This window comes from Saccostrea cucullata, unplaced genomic scaffold, assembly GCF_032062105.1.
Source record: "Saccostrea cucullata isolate Sc308-1 unplaced genomic scaffold, CSIRO_AGI_Scuc_v1 ctg1207, whole genome shotgun sequence".
NCBI lineage: Eukaryota > Metazoa > Mollusca > Bivalvia > Ostreida > Ostreidae > Saccostrea > Saccostrea cuccullata.
The window spans coordinates 103,769-126,371 of NW_026928115.1; the positions used below are offsets into that span (position 1 = coordinate 103,769).

Below are 22,603 nucleotides of genomic sequence, written 5' to 3' on the forward strand. Positions count from 1 at the left end.
TATGCAGGACTTCCCCATTGACCCAATCTTATTTTTGATGTTAAATCTTTTTTTTTATCAATCCTCCTCATTTTACATATTTCGTGACATGGATAAATAGTAAAATTTCCTTCGATTTCTTACTATCCTAGCACCTGTCACATACCATTGATTTGTCACCGACAATGTTTTTTTTCTTCTTAATTTTCCCCTCAATGCTGTTGTGTTTACATTGTGTGTCAGGTGCCCTCCGCTCGCTCTAACTGTTTCCTCCTTTTTGCACGTGTGCAAGGTTTTCATTGTGTTGACATCGTCAATCATACAAGCCAAGCAGCCACGTGGATCATCTGATTTCATCTTTACTAAACATAACTGAAATCTACGGCAGGTACATGTATATTTTTCCTTGTTATGAAATACTATTTACAATATTGTAGGATTCTATGCCGTAAACTTCTTTTTGTTAATATTTTTTTCATTCAATTCTTCTCTGTTTTGCTTGCTATGTTATGATAATGTTATGTATGACATATGTTTATAAACATTACGGATCCAAGCGTGCATTTAACATGTACATGTACAAATGTGCTTTATAGTTTCGCGCGTCCTACCTTTTCACCTTGATTTAGTATTTATTTTATTAATTAAAATTTTCATCTACGTAGTTTGCATGCAGTACATCAGCAAAATATTTTTTAACCGTGTGAATTTTCAGTGATTAATACGATCTAATGTCGTGAGAAAAAAACTCCGAGGATTCTCAATAAAAAATATTAGCTAATAATTCACAAGTAGAAATATCTAAAATTTGTTAACTACAGAATGACATAATGAACCAACAAATGTTTTATTCTTGTCCTTTGGGACCTATATAATTTTCACCTCAATGAATTAGAAAAAAAATGTATCGCAAGAAATCAACAAGCATTAGTAGAAACATTTACTTTGTGCATTAGCACGGAAAATTTAACCGATGCATGTAGATGATATTCAATAAATTTTATGTTAATCTAGTAATCTACAGTGATCTAGAAGTATATCGCAAACCAAATATTTTTATAATATTGAATGCACATGAAAAATGTCAGATTTCGTGTTTTTGTATGCCCCAGAGCCCCAGTAAAACAAGAAAACTTTTCATGCACTTAATGATGTAATATTTTTTTTTTTTTTTGCATGTGCAATATAAAATTCTTAAACAATAAGCCGTTGATCCAAGTTACAGTATTTTGTTATAGAGATCAAAGTTCTGAAAAATAGCTTTGAAAAATTTACAGAATACTTTTTTTTTTTTTTTTTTTTAAATTTGTGTGACTGTTTGGATCAGAAACAGGAGAAAACTAATTAGTGTATATTTGTCTTAAATATGGATGACAAATTCTTTGATTGTAATCTAACCAATTAAAAACAATTCCCAAGGTATCTATATAGCTTAAGGAATACAAGCATGTAAATCAAAGCATTGTACAACTTTGATAAGAGGTTTGAGCCACATATAATTCATAAATATACATGTAGTATATACAGTGTACATGTTTACAACCATTCATGTCGAAATATATTTAGTTTTTTAAATTTCCATGGGTACAAATTTTGCTCCTTTGTTAGCCAACAAATAAGTCGATTTTACAAGGGTTGCATTAACTTCCTTCCTAGTAAATGAGCATTACAGAAATACATGTGTATATGGACGTTGCTTGGCAGGATATTATTGTTTCTCAACTAATTTATTTCTACATGTTTATTTCTATATGTACAATGTACAGTTCAAGTTTTATTATTTTCCATCGATTACGCAGTTTGCCTTCTTTTGCAATTATTAATGAATACTCGCATTCTGCAGCGTCTTGATAAAGAAATTCTATTCTTGCACATTGTTCTATTTCTGATGTTTCTTGGGTTTCATTATTTTTTAAAAACTGGTTTTCGATTTGTAGAAGATAAATTTTAGACAATGTTCATTACAGAGTACCGTTTTAGTACTAAAATGTGTATTTCAATCGCAAAAATGAATAGGATGTTTAGATGTTATGGAAATGGAGAGACGTCGCGCATAGTATTGGGGTTTGAAATTGCATAACTTGTAACACTGTAAACGACGGGCGTTGGTATTTTTGGTCATTTCATCGTTTTGGCTACATGGATTTTTCTGGCAATGTGTACCAATCTTCTATAACTTCCTGTGATGATGTCATACAACATTCATTGATAAATTTCTCATTTACGGATTGTTCCGACTGTTCGTAAAATAGGAAGCGTTCCGTAACATGCCGTAATCTTGACAAATTACAAGAAAAGATAGAATGTTTGATAAAGATATTTTACTATACGATGGGTTCTTTTTTTTAAAACTAAGTTGATAATTGAATGTGCAAATCAAGAAGTTGTTACATTTTTCTTTTGATAATTTTAAGCAAGCAGTGGATGAGATTAATTGAGCGATTTTGATGTCTAGTCGGTTTTGTTACTACGACACAAATATGCGTATTATGATATTTAACCGGGCGTATTACACCAATATGAGCTGTATTCTCTATTTGCTGGGGCAACTTTTAACAGATAAAATATTATTTTTGAAATGTGCAAATAAATAAAAATTTGCATTCAAAGAAACAATAATAAATAAGACATTTTTAAGAAAACAGGAGCAAAAATTGAATGTCTAGTCTGATTTGTTACGCCTTGAATTTTTGACATTTTTACGCTTAAACGACGTATGCAATAACGTCAGAAAAGTATACAGACTGTGGACAAAAGTATCGGAACGATTTACGTCGTCGTTTTATATTTGGAAAATACTCGCGTTTGATTCGATGCTTAAAATAGCCGTATTACGTAAAAGCTAATAAATATAAATTACAATTTACTTTGACGTTACAAAATCCGCCCCAATTCTGTGCGCGACGTCAAAATATATTTGAAATGATTATTTTACTCTTCTGCCAAAGTTTTCTCTATGTCATATGTTGGATCATCAACAAGAATCAATTTTAATTTATAACCCACTTTATGTTTCAGATGAGGTACTCGGGTACACTCTTTACCAAACCTATTCTTGTGGGTCTTGGAATTGTTGTCCTGATTTTCTTTATCATCAACGTCTCGTATGACATCGAGAAGAAACGAGAAGCGGAGAAAAGGCGCGAACATCGGGCACATCTCAAAAGACAAAATTTAGACAACTTGTTATTCCATCCCCGGAAAGTGCATCATGGTCGGAAAGCGATCGGAAATCTCGATTGGCATAGTGGAGATGTAATTCCTGTGTTCTTCCGAAAAAATGTCAAGGAATTAAAAATGAACTGCGATCCTCTTTTTAGGGGATCTAGCGTAGCTTTATCACGGGCCAAGCATATACATCTACGACATCCTAGAAGACCAATTTCGCCCTCAAAATATGACCTTCTGACGAAAAAATGTGACAGATTCAAATACTACCGCAGTTACATCACCGGGCCCCTAACGACCAAAGAAAACAACTATCCCATAGCTTACAGCATCATTGCCAAGAACTCAGTTTTTCAGTTCGAAACTTTACTTCGTGCTATCTATAGGCCGCAGAATTACTATTGCATCCACATTGACAAAAATGGTCCCAAAGAAATACGCCAAGCAATTCAAAATATCGCTCGTTGTTTCCAGAATGTATTTGCCATCAATCTGGAATCTAGCGTTAAGAGGGGAGATCTATCCCATTTGAAGGCCGAACTCGGCTGTTTACGTAGTCTGCTAAAACACGGAAAGTGGAAATATTTCATCAATTTGTCAGAGAACGATTTTCCATTAAAAATTAACAGCGACATTGTAAATATACTAATGTCACTCAAAGGCGCCAACAGTATCCAAGGAATTCCAATGGATCCACAGTGAGTTTACTCTTTTTGGTATTTTTGGAACGATAGTACAATTTTCAGTTAAGCTTGTACTTTCAGTAAGGCGTGGCATTCTCGGCGCTACATGATTGCGGTTTGTCAAATGGCGAATAGATTCTCATTAGTTAAGAAAGTAATAACATCAGGAACTTTGAATTGTTGTTGACAACGATGATACGACTTTAGTGCACCTCTTTGCCGGGCCAGACAATGTTATTAATTATTCGATACACTAGTTGACATTTGCCCGAAATTCTTTCCCATGTATATTTCAACAGTGAATGAAGGTTGAGTAAATTTCAGATGCTAATTATGTAACGTTGAGAATGCTACGTCTTACTGAAAGTCCAAACGTACCTGAGAATTGTCCTAATATGACGTCTATCATTTTTTTTTAAAAAAAAGCTCTAGTCAGTTCATCAATTTAAACTTTCGTAAGAGCTATGAAATTATTGATGTATAAAGGTTAAATAATACTTAATTGATACAAACTCATGGTGTTTCCGCGGCATTAAGTTTCGTTTTAGCGATCAGTTTTAATTAAATATGTATATAGAATCCAGTTATGCATCTACTTCAAATGATTTTGAATTTTTGTGTTTTTATCTTGAAATTTATGTATTTAACCAAATTAAAAAAAGAATTGGTTTTCCTTATTTTGATATTTATCAAGAACTGAGAAGAGCGCAGGAACGTTACCCAAAGGAATCAAACCATTCACAGGCGAGGGTGACGTCGTCATGAATAGAGAGACCGCCCAGTTTGCTGTCAATCATCCGTCTGCGCAATCCTTGTTGTCATGGGCGGGAAAAACCAAATATCCCCAGCACACATTTTACGCCACATTGAACTACAACCCACAATACAAAATAAAGGGATCTTACAGAGGTATACTATACATGTACATACAGTACGCTTGTAGATAAACAAGGAAATTGTGTCAAAAATAATCGTAAAGCAAGGAACTTTCTAATAGGGCTAAATGTTCTTTTCATACTTTAAAAAAAATTATGTGACACCAAACTTTAACACAGAAAATAAGTGTAAAAAGATTAAAGAGTATATACAAGTACACGTACTATATATATAAACTTTAGTTTTAAAATAGCTTATATATAGTTATGCCAAGTGATATGTATAAAGTGCATTTCTTTGTGTTATTCTAGGTCCAACCGATTTTCCACATCTGAATAACCAGGCGCATATTGCCAAGTTTGTGGATGCCAAGAATTCCTCCGGTCACGCGTGTCACGGGTCAAGGTCTGATCAAGGTTACTGCACGTTTGGGGTTGGAGATTTACCTTACCTCGTGAACCGGAAGGAGTTATTTGCCTACCGTTTCCGGTGGGATACGGATCGTCTCGTGTTACAATGCTTAGAACAGATGATCTACCAGCGATCCAAAGAGCAATTTATGTACCCCAAAGATTATGATTTGTCCTTTTACAAACACTTGGACATTGTATTGCATCAAATATGATGAACAATTTTATTTATTTTATTTTTTATACAAATAAAATTTTAGGAAACAATAACTGATCTTAATGAAATTGCTTATAATTAGAATTAACTGCTGGAAGATGTCGTTGATGATGTGTACGAATCACTGGATGACGTCAAAGATTTTGTGGAAATTTTAATAGTTTTGACCTCGTTCACAGGAATAATTTCTGCTGGTGACGTATCACGCACAAATGCTGACGTAGAAGGTTCTGTCGTGTTTTTTGGTATCTCTAAGCTTGCTGATTTTTGAGGTGGTGGTGGACTGTTAATTTCTGCACCAAAACTTCTCATCATGCCGGAAGGAAACAAACGATCCCCGAGGTCCAAACTCGAGGTACTCTGTCTGAGGTCCACCGTAAGTGGGTCACGACTCTGAGTAACGAGGTCAACGGAATCTTGGTGAATATTGTCTTTACTGTCTATTTGTAAATTGCTGGAACTTTTGGAAATGTGTGGCTTTCTTCCGTATTCTTTCTATTAGTCAAAGATAAAATTACATGGGAGTCTGAAAGGCAAAAGCGTTGTTGAGCGTGTTCAGAATATAAAATTATTCTTAATACATAATATTTAAAAGTGGCGGGGCTACCTATACCTGAAATTTCATCATTTGAAAATTAAAAACGTAAAAATCCAGTTTCATTAACATTTTTTTAAATTAACATAGTTACCTTTTGTTTTGATGACTTTTCAGGGTACAACACTAACGAACTCGTCTGATGAAATCTTTGTTGATTCTTTTCTTTTTGCTTCCTATTCTTACGAATTTTATCCAAGAAACTGTTACATAAGAATAGTACAATGCAATAAAGATAAAAAATATTATGGAAGTTATACTAATTTTATAAAACCCCACCTCCAAGTTTTCACAGCCAATGACCTTGAATTCGCTCATAAATATTCTTCGCAACAAAAATGCCCTAAATCTTTGTTAATGTATAACTGGTCAAAGTTTTTGGCAATATATATATACATGTTTGCTGGTTTTTTTTTTGTCTAAGAACATCTGACGATCTTCAAGCTTGAAATATCTTGTATATCGCAAAACAAGTACTAATAAGTTTCTTATGACTTTAATTGTAGTGGGCAAAATACAATAAAATCAAAGAACAACATAATTTGCTCAATTGCTTAGCTACTGTAGTAAAGCTTACACCATATATTTGGCTAAAAAGAAGACAATTGGTTTTGCTTGAATTGTTTGAAGAGTGAATATATCTACGTTTCAAATTAAAAAACAAACATATTTACTAACTTCACTAGCAATGGATTCAAAGAAAACTTTTCAAATTCCTTCAATGTGTACCTTAATGATTCCTCTGGTTTCCTTCCCATAGCATCCAAATCACCATCAAAACAGATATCCTTACGAACATTTTTGTCTGATTGATACTGAAAAGGAAATAGAAGACTTCCTGATAAAGATATGGCGCGATGCATTTCTAAGTATAATAAAACTAATATTTGTTTACATGAACAGCAAAACATTGATATCTTGCGCCCTGAAAGAGGGCACAGAGTACAACAATTTACAGATATCTTACTTCCTAAAAGAGGGATTACAGCAAATTACAGATATCATACCCCTTGAGATTGGCAAAGCATAGTAAAATACAAAAAAAAACTTGTCCCTGGGGGCACATACCTTCTCCCGGAGTAGGGCAAAGTACAGTTAAAAAAACAGACACCATACCCCTGGAGGAGGGCAAAGTACAGTAAAACACATACCTTACCCCTAGAGGAGGGTAAAGTACAGTAAAACATAGATACCTTGCCGCTGGAGGAAGGTAAAGTACAGTAAAAAAAAACCCAGATACATTACCCCTGGAGGAGGGCAAAGTACAGTAAAACACAAATACATTGCCCCTGGAAAAAAATAAAGTACAGTAAATCATAGATACCTTGCCCCTGGAGGAGGGTAAAGTACAGTAAAACATAGATACCTTGCCCCTGGAGGAGGGCAAAGTACATTAAAACACAGATACCTTGCCCCTGGAGTAGGGCAAAGTACAGTTAAACATAGAAAAATTGATCCTGGAGGAGTGCTACATTCAGTAAAAGACAAATTCCTTACCCCTGGAGGAGGGCAAAGTACAGTAAGACACAGTTACCTTGCCCCTGGAGTAGGGCAAAGTACAGTAAAACATAGATACCTTACCCCTGGAGAAGGGCAAAGTACAATAAAACACAGATACCTTGCCCCTGGAGGAGGGCAAAGTACATTAAAACATAGATCTATACTTTGCCCCTGGAGGAGGGCAAAATACAGTAAAACATAGAAACATTGATCCTGGAGGATCCTTCAGTAAAACACAGATTCCTTACCCCTGGAGGAGGGCAAAGTACAGTAAGACACATTTACCTTGCCCCTGGAGTAGGACAAAGTACTGTAAAACATAGATACCTTGCCCCGAATAGGCCAAGTATATTAAAACACAGATTCCTTACCCCTGGAGGAGGGTAAAGTACAGTAAAACATAGATACCTTGCCCCTGGAGGAGGGTAAAGTACAATAAAATATAGATACCTTGCCAATTGAGTAAGGCAAAGTAGAGTAAAACATAGATACTTGTCACTGGAGTAAGACAAAGTACAGTAAAACAAAGATACCTTGCCCATGGAGATTGATTGATTGATTGTATATTGTTTAAGGTAAGTCACTCCTGAAATTTGTTATATCAAGGATTTTTTGAGAAGTATATTTAAAACACAGTACCCATAAAGTGTAACTCAAAATCGCAAAGAAAATAGGGGGTCAGTGTGCATCCTACTGATCTAGGCAAAGGTACATTTAAGTTGACCTTTTTGCACTTGAATTTCATCTCTTTGGTTAATTACTTTAACCCTTATTATATTTGATTAGATGTAAGCATGGCAATAAATTTAATCTAATTTTACGTAAAATAGTTTGAATAATATTTATCTTTAAACAAATCTTGCAAATTAATGCGCGTAAGTTATTGTGTGACCTTTTTGCACTAAAAAATAACATATTTGGGGTATTAAATAACTTAATAGGCAATAGAAAATTTTCTTATATCAAAGTTTTTACGACTTGAGTGCAGTAAAACACAGATACCACAAATAGGGAGTAGTTAAAAATAATGAAAGGAAAAGGTGGGGTAAAACAGTGATGTTAATTTTGAGGAGGGCAATGTACAGTAAAAAATAGTGTATACTTTGACCAAAGTACAGTAAAACACGAATACCTTACACTTAGAGGAGGGAAAATTATAAAACACAGGAAAAGTTTGTTGAGGGAAGGTGTAAAACATAGATACCTAAAAATATAAATTAAAACACTATTTTAAATATTTTTAGCAATATTAAAACATAAATACTTTGCCCTAAAAGTATGTGAGGCTAAATTTCCATTACATAAAATTTTATAAATGTGCAGATGGGGGAGGGAATTTTCTGCTACAGATAACTTCCTTCCACCAAAAGAAATAGTCCCTCATTAATCTTGCTTCTTTGTAAATTTTTGAAAGATTCATTGAATGTTAAAAAATTTACATGGTTGAATTTAAATATGTTATAAATATAGAATTTTAATAAGTAGTTTTGTTAAAATGTCATTCAAAAATAAGATTAAGTGTATACCTTGATGGTAAACAGCATGACAATAACGAAGATGATACAACCCAGAAGGATTCCGAAGATCAACAGGAACATCCGTCTTCTTCGGAGCGTCTCCATTATGTCCGCTTCTGATACCTGTGAGATATTAGGTAAGAAAAAGAAATCAATTCTCCAGTTCAAAATTTCAGTATCAATACATGAAGGTCATGATCATGTAAAATGATTTTTTTGCATTTAAAAAATTTTTTTAAATATAGACCGTTTTTCTTTTTTTTTTCTTTTTTTTATTTTGCTTTCCGAGTGTCAAGGTTTAAGAACCCCAAACCAAATATTTTATATTTTTGTAAATTTAACATATACATACCCTTTCCCAGTGTTCAAACATAATCTTTTTGTGCCATCCGTCTATAGTATCCATCCAATCTGCATGTAAAGAAAAAAGTCATAAAATTTTAGATCATGGTATTAAGTTTCATAAATCCTCTACTTACTATTTTTTAAATGACTTTTATGATTTTCCAAAAGTAATGTTTTTATAAGTGAAAAACAAACAGTTTTACCATAGCTTGCGGGGAAAAATTAAACAAAAAAGAAGTTCAACTTGATAAATCTTTAACTTAGGAATAATAGACATTTATGTTATTAAGAGTTATCTATCTTATCAGAGTATCATTGAACCTTAAAAAAGAAATTACGATGCAATATTCATGGGTTGCCCGTATTTTTTTTTTAAAGTAAAACATTATTTACTAAAAAAACTGTGTTCTTTTTTTAACATGCAAGGTAATTATTTTTTACATTTTGAATGGGTTTTTAAAAATCTTGTATACCGATAACTGTGTAGTTTGATATTGGGTCTTTCTTCTCTTGGGTGTTGGCTCGTGGAACTGTTTTGTTCTGGGTTACTAAGGTTTTAGACGACGTACTTCTCTCAGGTACAGGTGTAGAGGCCACAGTGTTATGTGTGCCATTTACTGTAATAAAAAATATTCTAGAAATAAATTCATCCAAAATTCATGCGTGTAAAAATAATTTATTTTCTTGAATCGGTGTCAATCTACGGAGCGCTTCTCTCGTTTGATGGTAAAAGGGCGGCATTATTATAAGGTAGATTTGTCATGGCGCGGTGTATTTTGTGCCAAAGCGCACAAAAATGCTTTTTTTTTTAAACTTTAGAATATAATCACATAAAATACTTTTTTTATAAACGTTAAATGTAAACATATTCATTTCAAATTCCCCAAAATATGAAACTTAACTGAAATATAAAAAAACTTTTAAAAAAAATTCAGGAAATAATCCCTGTTTCTATTAACTCGATTTCTGTGACCAGGCTTTTCTTTGAACCAGTGCGTGTAGATTTATCAGGAGATGTCTCCGCTTGGCTCCGTCCGGTATCCGCATGATGCCAGCACGGATCTCTGACAGCTTCAGTTGAAGTTGTGGGTTATTGGGGTCTGTCGGGTCCTCTTCCCTTGTTATTTTTGCACAGGGAATATGATTCCATTTATCCTTCCATATTTCTGTAAAAAAAAATTTAGAGTGAGAATTAAGTAGATTTACATGCTTATCTACGAAAGCTTAATTTATAAGCTCATTTTCGTAGGATAAGAAATATCGTTCTAGCGTTATATCTGTAAATTTTTGTGCCATTTCCGTCTATAGTATACCATCGAAATTTTTCATATAATATATGAAAAGAGTCAAATTTTTATTAGATTATGGTATTAATGAAAAAGAAATTATGATTTAAAGCATTTAAAATATATGAAACTATCATTTTTATTAAATTCATGTTTCAAAAAATGTTCTTTTTTAGCAAAAACAAAGCACAAATAGTTACACTTTTTGGATACAAAAAAGACACACATTGTATATCCGATAACTGTGTAGTTTGATATTGGTTCTTTCGTTACCCGACGTGGAAAAGTTTAATACTGGGTACAAAAAAGTCATGTAACTTTTCTCAACAAAGTCACCGTTTAACTCAAGTATTTCTTGTGTGCCTTTAACTGTCATAAAAAATCTAGAAATAAATGTTCTAAAATTTTCATATAAAAATAATATTTTCTTAAAATGCCTTCTCTCATATGATGCAAAAGGGCGACATCCGTCCGCGTAAAACGATTTTATGTACGGAAATACAACAAAGTCACGTTATGAAATTTCATTTTTTAAAAAAAAACCTTTAGAATATAATCACATAAAATGTTTTTTATAAACGTTAAATGTCCAAAAATATTATATTTCAAATTACAAATGAAACTTCTTGAAATATAAAAATCTTCAAAATAAAAAATTCAGAATGTATAATCCCTGTGTTGTTTAACTCGATGTCTACGCAAAATTTTTCACTGCCCAGTGCTCCACCCTACTCCGAGACGTCCATTTTTTTTTGGCTCCGTCCGGTAATATGTTCTAACTTTGATTGCTCAGCCATTTTGAAACTTAGAACGTTCAAATTTTATATGTTTGATGTGATCACTTCTGTCAACCTTGTTATTTTTGAAAGGAATAAGATTTCCAGAATTTTATAAAATACATATTTTGTAAAAAAAAGTTTATAATTTTTAATTAAAATTTTGCGGTGCCCCCCCTATTCCAAGAATTAAGAAGCCATAATTGTACATTAATCTACAAAAGCTTAATTTATAAAATTTTAAGTTTTTCAATAAGAAATATAAGCTTTAGCTTTATAACTCTAAATTTTTGCGTTATTTCGCGAGATATACTGCGACGAAATATTCATTTTAATATATGAAAATGAGTTTAATGGGATTTCAGTTTATGAAAGTTTTGATTGGTTGCATAGAATAGTTTTTTTTTCTAACATGAAAGTTTCGAATATCTTTTGATAAAACAAACTTTCAATACCACAGTCACTCTTTAAATTAGAGAGGCAAGTCTCGAAGACAGTTGACTTTTTCACCGTCTCTACATCTTTCACCGGCATCTCTAAATTATTTAGTGCGTCCCACCATTCGCATGAACAATGAAGTTTTCCAGCATAAGTACATCTGGAAAAAAAAAGAGAAAGGAAAGGCGTGTTCGAAATAGTCTTGATTATTCACTCTTTATCATGCAATGTTTGAATTCTCAGGGAAAAAAATTCTCTCTCTCTCTCTTTTTTTTTACTTTATTTAAAACACTATCGATTTCTTTAAAACATGTAGATATTGTCAGACTCAGTTTCTTAAATCATTTATTTATCAATTTCTTTTAAAAATATAGAAATTGACAGTCCTCATTACCTCAACCAGACATTGCTGATGCACGAGAAAACAAATCTGAGGCCATTGCAACTTTCATCTGTTTCCTGTGGTAGTCGACAAAATGGCCGACATTTGGGATTCGACAAATAGCCTTTTCCCTCACTGATCAGAAGGGAGATCAGCAACAAAGGCGCCCATATGTATGTATTCCTCCCCATCACGGTACTGGTGTCACTGTCATATCTAACTTCAAGAATATAGTAAAAACTTTTATGTTTAGTTAATTAAGTGATTACATTTCATTTTCAAGTCTACGAATCAAATAATATATAAATATTGCATGTAGTTGAGTGTAACATTGAAAATTTTCACTCCAAGAAAACCATTGTCAACCGATATGCGCAGAGGTTAACAATGGTTTTGAAGGGCTGAAAATTTTCAATGTTACACTCAGGGCCTTTACATGCAATATTTATTATGCCACACTGAATGTTTTACACAAATACATATTACAGTGAACCGTGCGCGCATAAATTCCGCGCAGTCGCTATTTTTTGTAATACCACCCGTCGTCAAGCAATGTTGACTGTTGCTACGCAGGAGGGCGTGGCTTCATTATTCAGCGGGTAAAAGTGTTTTTTATCAAATGTTTCTCGACGAATCAGATTCAAGTAATTTACATGAAAGTATAATATTATAAAAGATGGGTAACTTCTTGATGCTTCATTGCAGCTCTCTCTCGATCTCTCTCATAAAGTATAGCATATATATTATAGTACAAGACTTTCTGCGTTATGTAAATATATTTGCATCCAATTTTATAATTGTTTATTTATATATTTTTGTCTAAACATATTATGCATAGGCTAATTATTTCAAAGAACAGCAGTGAGAGATTTTGTATCTTTTAACATTGTATAGGCCTACAAATTTGAAAAAAAAAAAAGATCATTGATATATTGTTAAGCAGCGATTTTTTTTTAATGCATAACTTACCTTTTGATTACAAATATCGTCCAAAAATATTTCTGATACAACCGGTGATTTTCATTTTTGACGTTAGTTTGCATAACTTGGCGGTTGAAACGTTATTGTGACGTCATTTCATTTTGTAAATATTTTACGTCACTATTATTGGGGTCGAAAAGAGTACGTAGTTTATCGAAGAAGGTGATCGGTCACATCAGATAAATTTTTCAATCAGAATCTCAAATTAATAGCATAACTTATTCCTGTACCAAATCCCTCATTAAGCTAAAACTAGCCCTTTATAAAAATTCACGGAATACGACGGAAGCAAATTGAAAGGTGTGTTGATATTGAAAGAGAAAAAAAATCAAACCCAAAAAAGGGAATTTTCGTGGGCGAGGATCACACTTCTTTCAGTATCATCCTTTTTTCCCCCCTATATTTATGATATAATGACAAAGTCAATCTGATTTAAGTCGCCTTTATGATTTTAAATTAAAATTCAAATAAGTTTTAAAATAAAATTAAATGATCAGAGGATCTGAGTAAGATACCTTTGATTTTTTTTTCTCGGAAATCCGGAATAAGTGAATCCATTCAAGACCAAGTTTGTCTTTTATGGTGCGTTGCCTATGTCCTATTTGAGTTGGTCCATGCTTGCAACGATGGTTGAAGAAAATAAAAAGAATTCCAATCTATACATAGAGGCAGCAAAGGTTCTTCATGAAATCTACGACAAAAAGGGATCAATAAAAACCAGTGTATATGGATCTACATTTCAGGTAGGGATAATTGACTGTCAATAGTGAACTGAATCAACTCGACCACAGAACAGCTGTAGGAGTTGGCAATTTTCTTATTTTGTCAGTAAAACTAAATGCATGATAAACAGGATTTATGTCTGCTTATTTTCTTTTTTACTGACAAAATTGCCGACTCCTGCAGTGTTTCCGTTAACGCATATTTCTGCGTATTTTACGCATAAAAATACTTTTCACCCCCTAGAACATCACCTAGAGGGTCATCATGACGCAGAAAAAAAAAATTATAAAAATAATAAAAAATCCAGTTCAATATTGATGACTTCGTAGAAGAAGATATTTTACAGGTTTAATTTACATTGTTGACAACTTTTTAGGAATAAATCATTGCTTTAAGTTTAATTTCAAAGTGGCAGTCATTGAAATCGGCATTTTCACGTCACAATCTATTAAATTCCTTTGTACGATCTGTCTAATTCTTAACAAAACCGGAAGTGCAGATAAAAATGGCGCTTCAGCATGTTCAGTCTAACATCGGCATATTTATATCAGCTTGGCTTTGTAAAAAAGGCTAATAATGGTAATAAAAAGGTGAGCAAAGTTCAAAACATTAATAAACAGATCTGCAAAGCATTCAAACCACTTTCAATTGTTATCTTTTGATTGAGGTATTCACGAAACCCTGATGGCATGATCGGTAAATTATGACAGTGAACCGGTAAATAAAAGAAGTATATTTTACTTTCATTTTTTTAAAAAATCAAAGATATGATTTTAGAAGGCAGAGCTGATATAAGAACTAAAAGCAAAACCGTAATATATTTTGACCCTCAAAAAATCATTTTGACTCCCAAAAGTTTACTCCAGAGGGTCATAATGACCCTTGATTGTAAAAGTTAGCAGAAACACTGTCCTGTGACTCGACCAAACTTGTCCCCATCCTCACAAGCCAGGGTCCCTCAGTCAACATGTTGCTCTTGAACCCGTGGCATATTTCATTAGGCCTAGAAAAAAAATATGTTTGTTTTCGCTTTCAGGCTGAAAAAATATAGGGAAGTTAGGTAGGCAATTTTTTTTTTTTTTGAAAAATTTTTTTTTACTTCTTTAATCAAAACGTGTATAGAAGTAACATTAATCATTATGACAAAAGAAATGGTGTTTCCAAGCATTTCTGTGACTTAAACTTATAATAGAAAGAAGACTCAAGCTTCTTTCTGTCTTGAAAAGCTTGCAAAGTTGGAGATATAATTCCCTGGGTGAAATCTTGCACTTCATGGGACAAAAGCATTTAAAAAAAATTTAGGGTCGGCACTATAAATTAGGGTCGGTCGGGAAAGCGGAAACAAACATATTTTTTTTCTAGGCCTTAGTTATTTTAGGACCTGCTTCTCTTATTGAGAAGCACCAATCAAAAAAGCTTACAAAAACAGTTAGATATTAAGGCCTAGAAAAAAAATATGTTTGTTTCCGCTTTCCCGACCGACCCTAATTTATAGTGCAGACAATAGATATTTTTTTAATCCTTTTGTCTTATGATGTGCAAGATTTCATCCAGGGAATTATAGTCTCCAACTTTGCAAGCTTTTCAAGACTGAAAGAATTTTGAGTCACCTTTCTATTATAGTTTAAGTCACAGAAATGCTTAAAAACATCATATTTTTTGTCATTAATGTTAATTCTGTACATTTTTTGATTTCTGATTAAAGAAGCAAAAAAAAAATATTTCCAAAAAAAAAAAATTTGCCTACCTACCGACCATGTATTTTTTTCAGACTGAAAGCGGAAACAAACATATTTTTTTTCTAGGCCTAATTGTAAACAAAAAGGACTCATTTGACACTTCAAATGCCAGAGTTTTTGAAAACCATCAGTCCTATTGGTAAAAACCGATAGAAAGTTGAAATGTCTGTGATGAAATTTGCTATAGAAGGGGTCTTTGTGACCGATTGTGGTGAGGGCTTGTCCTGGTAAATTATAGTCTTTTTAGTTACATGAATTTACAAGACCTTTCAGTGAAAATTCATGGGATTTCATTGAAAGTTTGCTTTAAAAAACATCCTATATTTTATCCTCATAAACAAGATAAATTCTCAAAAAATAAATCCACCTTTTGAATTGCTATATTCTTGTGATAGGACAAGCAGATGTTGTCAGCGTTGGTCAATCAGACCCTTAGATACGCTAAGATCCTGGAAACGGTCGTCAAGCGCACCAAGCTCCTGGAGAATAATAAGATACTGTGGAACGACGAGATGCTGGCCCGAGTTTTATTATATGACTTCATGATAGGGCCCGGCCTATATAGACCAGGGAGACTAAAGGTATGTTAGTTACTTAGTCTTAGTGCTGGGTATCGCGATGAAAAAATAGTATCGCAATATATTGCAATATTATATTTTGTATTGCAATATATCACGATATAAATATTTAATAATTTTTTGCTTTTCGTCAAGGTTAAATGAAAACACAAACTCAAATTTCATGTATTCTCGAGTTGATATTCCAATTGCCTGATCGCTTTATGTCGGCGCAAGCGGCAAGATAAGTTTTTTGTGGCAAAACTTGTTGAATTCAATTAAGTTGTAATACTCAGATTCAGCTTTAACATGAAGGGGTTTCATATAACAATTGTCGTTGTTTCGTTTTTGAAAGAGACATGTCTCTGTTTCTGATCACACTTCACGTCGCTTGCCGCCATATTTTACCTTGAAAAGGGCAATTAACTCTTTTTGTAACAATTTATAGCATATCGAACCCGAACCGGTATTCACAAAAAAAATACCGCGATACGTATTGTGAAGAACGAAATCGGGATACACCGGTTAACCGGTAATATCGCACAGCACTACTTAGTCTGTAACAGGAAGGGAGAAAATATATATGACTTGACCAGGAATCGAACCCGAATTTTTTACTGGTTTCTTTCCTTCTTTTTGTAGGTAGTGGTAATGAAGAATAGAGACAGTATAACCAGTGAGTTTGACAGACTGTTGACAGTTTATGGGGTTCAGCGATACGCAGATTTACCCTGCTCGACATCAGAAGGTACATTTTGTGTACATTTATATATCAATAAAGGTTGCATATCAGCATAAAATAATGATTTTTTCAAGCGATACTTATAAGCAAATATCAAATTCCCAGGTGCACCTCCAACACTCTAAACATAGACAAACATATGCTAGGAAAATCCTTACGTATTGCTCTGCTCAGCAGGTGACACAAAAATGGAATTAATTTAAAGTTTTTTTTTTAAGTTTCTGTACTGTAAAATCACATATTAGGAAGGGATCAAATTTATGTGGTTTGAGGAAAATGCATTGGTTCATGGGGATTTGAATTTGTGGTCAATGAATTGTTCAGTAGTATTATATGTGAAAAATTGCATTTTGTGGTGGACATAGATTCGTGATTCTCATCATTCCTTGAAATCCACGAAATTTAAACCCCCACAAAAATTAGTGATTTCACAGTATTTTTTTTTACACTTAGCCCTGCCGAGGTATGTTAGAGTGAACCAAATCAAAGTAACAATGGAGGAAGTGATCAAGGTGTTCATGGACGACGGATGGACATTGTTACCTACACCTGACGTAATTTTTAGCAAAATGCAATATTCACAACTACTCATTTAAAAATGCAGTGTATTCCCCTAAAATTTCAAAGCAGATTTCAAAGTAAAGCTTGAAAGATTGATTTTTACAGCTAAAGGTTGATGTTTACAAACAGAATCGCTTCCACCTTACAACAATTTTGATTTCTAAGCAGCGTTTTTATCAACTGAAACAGTCAATTTGGTTGGTGCCGGTTCTTGGGGAAAACACTGCATAAGGAAGGGTATAGGGTTAAAGTCCCTGGGAGATTATGTGATGTATTTAATCTTTTTACTTCATCTTTGGAATTTTAACCTTTCTTTTTACAAATGAGTACAGTACCTCTATCTTTCTGATGAATCACTTTCTATTTTATGACCTCTACTCTACTGTTTAATTACAGTTTTATAGAGTCCTGTAGAAATCTTGGCGAGTCTGAGTTTATAAGAGACCTCCATCTCCCTGCTTATTTACAGTTTTATGGAGTCCTCCACAAATCTAATACAGGAGAGCAAGGTCATTTTACAAGACAAGGTACAAATTAATTTGAATTTTCATTTAAAAGCCAGATTTACTTTAATGACTCCTGTATACAGGGTTATTGCGCTATTTTATTTTTGTACTTTTACACTTGCTTGTAAACATATTTGTGCCATCTCCCTGATCTGTTGGTGTTCCCTGCGTATACTGACCTCCACAACCACCACTTAGTACAGGAGAGCAAGGTCATTCTACAAGACAAGGTATAAATTAATTTGAATTTTCTTTTGAAATCCAGATTTCCTTTAATTACAAGGCCTGTAAAAAATACTTTGGTTATTGCTCCTATAACTTTTATTTTCACCCTTTTACATTTTTTTTTTTTTGAAAAAACATATTTGCCCCATTTTAGATAAGATAAAGTAAAGTTCTTTTAAGAATTTATACTGTGTTCTTTGAAAGACAAAAATTGAAAATGAAACAGTTTTAATATTGTGAAAAATTGGTGAAAAAAATAATAATAAAATGGCTAAAAAAAAGTTTCCCTGTATACAGTACATGTATTTATCCAAACAAACAATATTTTATTTTAGGCCCAATGTATTGTAATTTTAGGCCAGTTGCCTACCTGCTCATATTCTGTCACCACCAGAGGGAGCTGTTGTGGTAGATAGCTGTGCTGCCCCTGGCAACAAAACTAGTCACCTGGCCAGTTTGATGGGAAATAATGGGTGAGTTTGATTATTTTAAAAGAAAGGAGAAATACATTGTATATGATACATGTACTTCAGAAAGAAGTTTTGTTCTTTCCTTCCGCTCCCATCTGCAATGTAAATAGAAATTCAAACAATTGATAAAATGTTCAATTGAATATCTTGTACCCATTTTGAAAGTGAAGTATTGGAATTGATGTAGAAGATATAATAGCCTCTTCCTATGATGAAAACATTCCTTCATCCCTAGATAATAAATTTTAATTAAAGAAGGAACATGACTCTTGCTGGCAAAGATGACTTATTTGAAATTTCTTTTTCCAGAACAATTTATGCCTTTGAGCACAAGGCAGAGAGGATAGCCATATTTCAGGAACGTATGGAGGCAGCTGGTGTGACATGTAAAGTGGCGCGGTGCATGGACTTTCTCAGAGTAAAGACAGACAGTCCGGCCTATAAGGATGTAGAGTATGTTATGGTGGACCCTTCCTGTAGTGGATCAGGTCAGAGGTCAAAAGTCATAGGTCAAAGATCATGACTGAAAATATAATTGTAAAATGGTTTTCTCCTAGAAAAGTCTTCAGTTTTCTTGTGTGGCCATGGTAGATGTGAAGTAATATTCAGTACATGTATTTGGATATAGATCTTTGAACAAAAAAGATCTTTGTTTTTATCATGGATATAAATTGGTAAATGAGAATCATTCTGCTTTCATTCACACAAAATGTATGCATTTGTTTGAATTTAAAAGATTTTGAGATCAATCAAATATTTAAAAATAACCATTGAATTAAAATTGATATCATATGACACAAGATGTATCCAATGATATAAAATCATTTCTTTTAATTGGAAAAATACAATTTGTTAAAAATGTAAAAAATGAGATGTTCCTTTGTCCCAATACAGGCATTGTAAATAGACTAGATAACCTGACTAATGATGACTCCTCTACCACCCAGCACCGCCTGGATCAGCTCCACAAACTACAGGCCCAGATTTTACGGCACGCCTTCTCATTCCCAAACGTGAAAAAGATTGTTTATTCCACGTGTTCTGTTCATGAAGAGGAAAATGAACAAGTTTGTGAGGAAATATATAACATATTCAAGGAAAGGTAACTGACAGTGTGTGTAGATTTTCAGTTGTCGTGCTCTGTGTTGTTTCATCTTCCTAAATGCATTTATGAGATGAACAACAGAAATTCTTAAACTGAACTAAACATTTGTCCAATATCTGACAGATTTACACCTTTTATGATATCCTATCAGTATATTTATGACAGTTATAAACCTGTGAGTTGCTACACATTTCAATATTTTTCCAAGGGTTGCACCCAAATTTTACATACTACATTATGTGTATTTACAATGATATTTGAGCTGATTCAGTTTGGTTGTGATTCTTTAATTTGCTCCCCAAGGAGTAATCAGGAATAAGTTGAAGTATTTGCACTGAGTACCTATCCTGTGAGAGGGCACTGAGCTGCTGGATATCTTAATTTCCTTCCCTTCACCTGGTTTTAACCCAATAGTTATTTGGACCACTCTTGTCTAATCACTGGTTTTTAGCAATTTGGCCCACCTAGCCTATAATATTCTTTCAGGCAGATATACTCTTCTTAGCTATATCAGATGAGGCATTGACCGATTGACTGCCTAAATATCATTTTCTGTCACCTAACTACCTGTGCAGTTACTTTGTACATACATAATTATATCCATTAGTTGTCATGAAGACTTGTACTGTATTGGTATTGATCCATTAGACCAATACATGTACTATTCAGTTACATGTTCTTTCACTTGAAATTGATACATTGTTTGTCTTGAGACCTTGCTATGCCAATTGGTATTAATTTACTGGTACAATTAATCAATTTTTCCTTATCACATATTATCATTGTATTGTACATATGTAAACAAATAAAATGTCTAGAAAGTTGTTTTGTTATGGTTCAATAAAAATCTGATTTACAAAAATGCATATCTATTTTCAGATTTAAAATACAGAATGTCATGAAGGATTGGCCGGAGAGAGGAAGAGAGGGCTACCAGAAAAGTGACCATTATCTCCGGGCATGCCCAGAGAAAACACTGACCAATGGGTTCTTTGTGGCCTGTTTTAAAAGAAGGAAAGAAAAAGGGAAGAAAAGTGAGGACATTGTAATGGAAAATGAAAATGTGGAAGAGGGATATAAAGAAAAATGGAGTGAGAATGATGATGGATTGGTAAGGGATAGAGAGAAAAGGAAGAAAAGAAAGAAAGAAAAAGAGGAAGTGTTGGATGCAGAGAGGAGTGAGAGAGAGAAGGAGCAGGAAGATTGTGAAGTGGTGATGGAAGATGGAGAAGATGTCAAAGTGAGAAGAAGGAAGAAAAAGAAAATTAAAATGGAAGATGATCTCAAAAACGATATTGAAAAAGATGAAGTTAAGAACATTTATATAGAGAAAAGGGAAGATGAAGAGGTAATGGAAGAAAGTGACATTAAAAAGAAAAGAAAAAAGAAAAAAAGACAGGCAAATGATGACTTAATGGATGATGATTGTGAAAGTGACAAAGTAAAGAAAAGTAAAAAGAAGAAAAAGAATGCAGATAATGAAATAACAGTAGAAGATTGTGAAAATGACAGAGTGAAGAAAAGTGAAAAATAAAAAAACTATATGTCTGTAAATAGAAACTTAAATCTTTATAGAATGAAAGATCAGAGGTAAAACACCACTTTTTAGATCACCTTGACGAAGTCAAGATGAGCTTATTTTATACCCCCGGCGTTGTCGTCGGCGTCCCAAGTTAAAATTTTAGGAGCAAGTCCATTCCCAATTAACTATAAGCCCTACCTGAACCAAACTTGCATGGATGATGCATCTAGGGATGTACACTACCTGACTTGCTTCGGATGCTGGATCTGACCTAAATTTTCTAGATGAATGACCAGGTTAAAGTTTTTGGAGCAGGTCCATTCTCAAGGAACTATAAGCCCTACCCGGACCAAATTTGCATGGATGATGCATCTAGGGATGTACACTACCAGACCTGCTTCGGATGCTGAATCTGACCTTCATTTTCCAGATAAGTGACCAGGTTAAAGTTTTTGGAGCAGGTCTATTCCCAAGGAATTATAAGCCCTACCTGAACCAAACTTGCATGGATGATGCATCTAGGGATGGACACTACAAAACTTACTTCGGATGCTGGATCTGACCTATATTTTCCAGATGAGTGACCAGGTTAAAGTTTTTGGAGCAGGTCCATTCCACAGAAACTATAAGCCCTATTTGGACCAAACTTGCATGGATGATGCATCTAGGGATGGACACTACCAGACTTGCTTCAGATGCTGGATCTGACCTACATTTTCATTCCCAAGTAACTATAAGCCCAAGCTAAACCAAACTTGCATGGATGATGTATCTAGGGATGAACACTACCAGACTTGTTTCGGATGCTGGATGTGACCTACATTTTCATTCCCAAGTAACTAAAAAACCCTAGTTAAACCAAACTTGCATGGATGATGTATCTAGGGATGGACACTACCAGACTTGCTTCAGATGGGGGATCTGACCTACATTTTCATTCCCAAGTAACTATAAGTTCTACCTGAACCAAACTTGCATGGATGATGCATCTAGGGATGGACACTATCAGGCTTGCTTTGGATTCTGGATCTGACCTATATTTTCCATACAAGAGACCAGGTTAAAGTTTTGGGAACAGATCAATCCGAATGAACTTGAAGTCTTTGATATCTGCAGTATTAACAAAGTTATGAATATTTGTTTACATTATACATGTTTTTCACGCAAAACCCGTAGAAATGTGTATATGCCATGTAAGGGGTTAAATACAACTTGCAAGAATATTGTTGTTGGGATGAATACTAAATACCGTCTTAAGAAAATATGATGTCAGATTTGCATTACTTAAACTGATAACATT

General features: G+C 33.7%; 3 protein-coding genes across 4 annotated transcripts; 2 read left to right on the forward strand and 1 right to left on the reverse strand.

The window, feature by feature from the left end:
- Positions 1 to 267: 267 nt before the first annotated feature.
- Positions 268 to 5,409, forward strand: LOC134276468 (beta-1,3-galactosyl-O-glycosyl-glycoprotein beta-1,6-N-acetylglucosaminyltransferase-like). The gene is made up of 4 exons (XM_062758721.1): positions 268 to 367; positions 2,998 to 3,845; positions 4,525 to 4,739; positions 5,018 to 5,409. Exons 2-4 carry the CDS (start codon positions 2,998 to 3,000, stop codon positions 5,329 to 5,331), a joined length of 1,377 nt encoding a protein of 458 aa, XP_062614705.1. The 5' UTR covers positions 268 to 367; the 3' UTR covers positions 5,332 to 5,409.
- Positions 5,335 to 13,257, reverse strand: LOC134276467 (uncharacterized). Of its 2 annotated transcripts, none has more exons than XM_062758719.1 (10): positions 13,142 to 13,257; positions 12,185 to 12,388; positions 11,808 to 11,950; positions 10,250 to 10,456; positions 9,764 to 9,907; positions 9,298 to 9,356; positions 8,955 to 9,068; positions 6,658 to 6,743; positions 6,023 to 6,131; positions 5,335 to 5,828 (listed from the first exon to the last, which is right to left on the reverse strand). In XM_062758719.1, exons 1-10 carry the CDS (start codon positions 13,213 to 13,215, stop codon positions 5,418 to 5,420), a joined length of 1,551 nt encoding a protein of 516 aa, XP_062614703.1. In that variant the 5' UTR covers positions 13,216 to 13,257; the 3' UTR covers positions 5,335 to 5,417. The 2 variants fall into 2 exon arrangements, with proteins under 2 accessions (XP_062614703.1, XP_062614704.1); XM_062758720.1 differs by having other exon boundaries at positions 5,338 to 5,828; positions 12,185 to 12,392; positions 13,142 to 13,208.
- Positions 13,258 to 13,680: 423 nt separating this feature from the next.
- Positions 13,681 to 21,419, forward strand: LOC134276456 (28S rRNA (cytosine-C(5))-methyltransferase-like). The gene is made up of 10 exons (XM_062758708.1): positions 13,681 to 13,896; positions 16,011 to 16,196; positions 16,815 to 16,920; positions 17,368 to 17,468; positions 17,867 to 17,922; positions 18,121 to 18,211; positions 18,564 to 18,679; positions 18,986 to 19,164; positions 19,571 to 19,778; positions 20,661 to 21,419. Exons 1-10 carry the CDS (start codon positions 13,747 to 13,749, stop codon positions 21,313 to 21,315), a joined length of 1,848 nt encoding a protein of 615 aa, XP_062614692.1. The 5' UTR covers positions 13,681 to 13,746; the 3' UTR covers positions 21,316 to 21,419.
- The last annotated feature ends 1,184 nt before the right edge of the window (positions 21,420 to 22,603 follow it).

Coding starts and splice junctions, on each gene's coding strand:
- LOC134276467 (XM_062758719.1), bottom strand. CDS start 13,215: ATGCAAACTAACGTCAAAAATGAAAATCACCGGTTGTATCAGAAATAT. Junction 12,389..13,141: donor ACGATATTTGTAATCAAAAG/GTAAGTTATGCA, acceptor TCTTGAAGTTAG/ATATGACAGTGACACCAGTA. Junction 9,069..9,297: donor TGTTTGAACACTGGGAAAGG/GTATGTATATGT, acceptor AATATCTCACAG/GTATCAGAAGCGGACATAAT.
- LOC134276456 (XM_062758708.1), top strand. CDS start 13,747: ATGTCCTATTTGAGTTGGTCCATGCTTGCAACGATGGTTGAAGAAAAT. Junction 16,921..17,367: donor ACCCTGCTCGACATCAGAAG/GTACATTTTGTG, acceptor TTTTACACTTAG/CCCTGCCGAGGTATGTTAGA. Junction 19,165..19,570: donor CCCTTCCTGTAGTGGATCAG/GTCAGAGGTCAA, acceptor GTCCCAATACAG/GCATTGTAAATAGACTAGAT.
- LOC134276468 (XM_062758721.1), top strand. CDS start 2,998: ATGAGGTACTCGGGTACACTCTTTACCAAACCTATTCTTGTGGGTCTT. Junction 3,846..4,524: donor GGAATTCCAATGGATCCACA/GTGAGTTTACTC, acceptor ATATTTATCAAG/AACTGAGAAGAGCGCAGGAA. Junction 4,740..5,017: donor AATAAAGGGATCTTACAGAG/GTATACTATACA, acceptor GTGTTATTCTAG/GTCCAACCGATTTTCCACAT.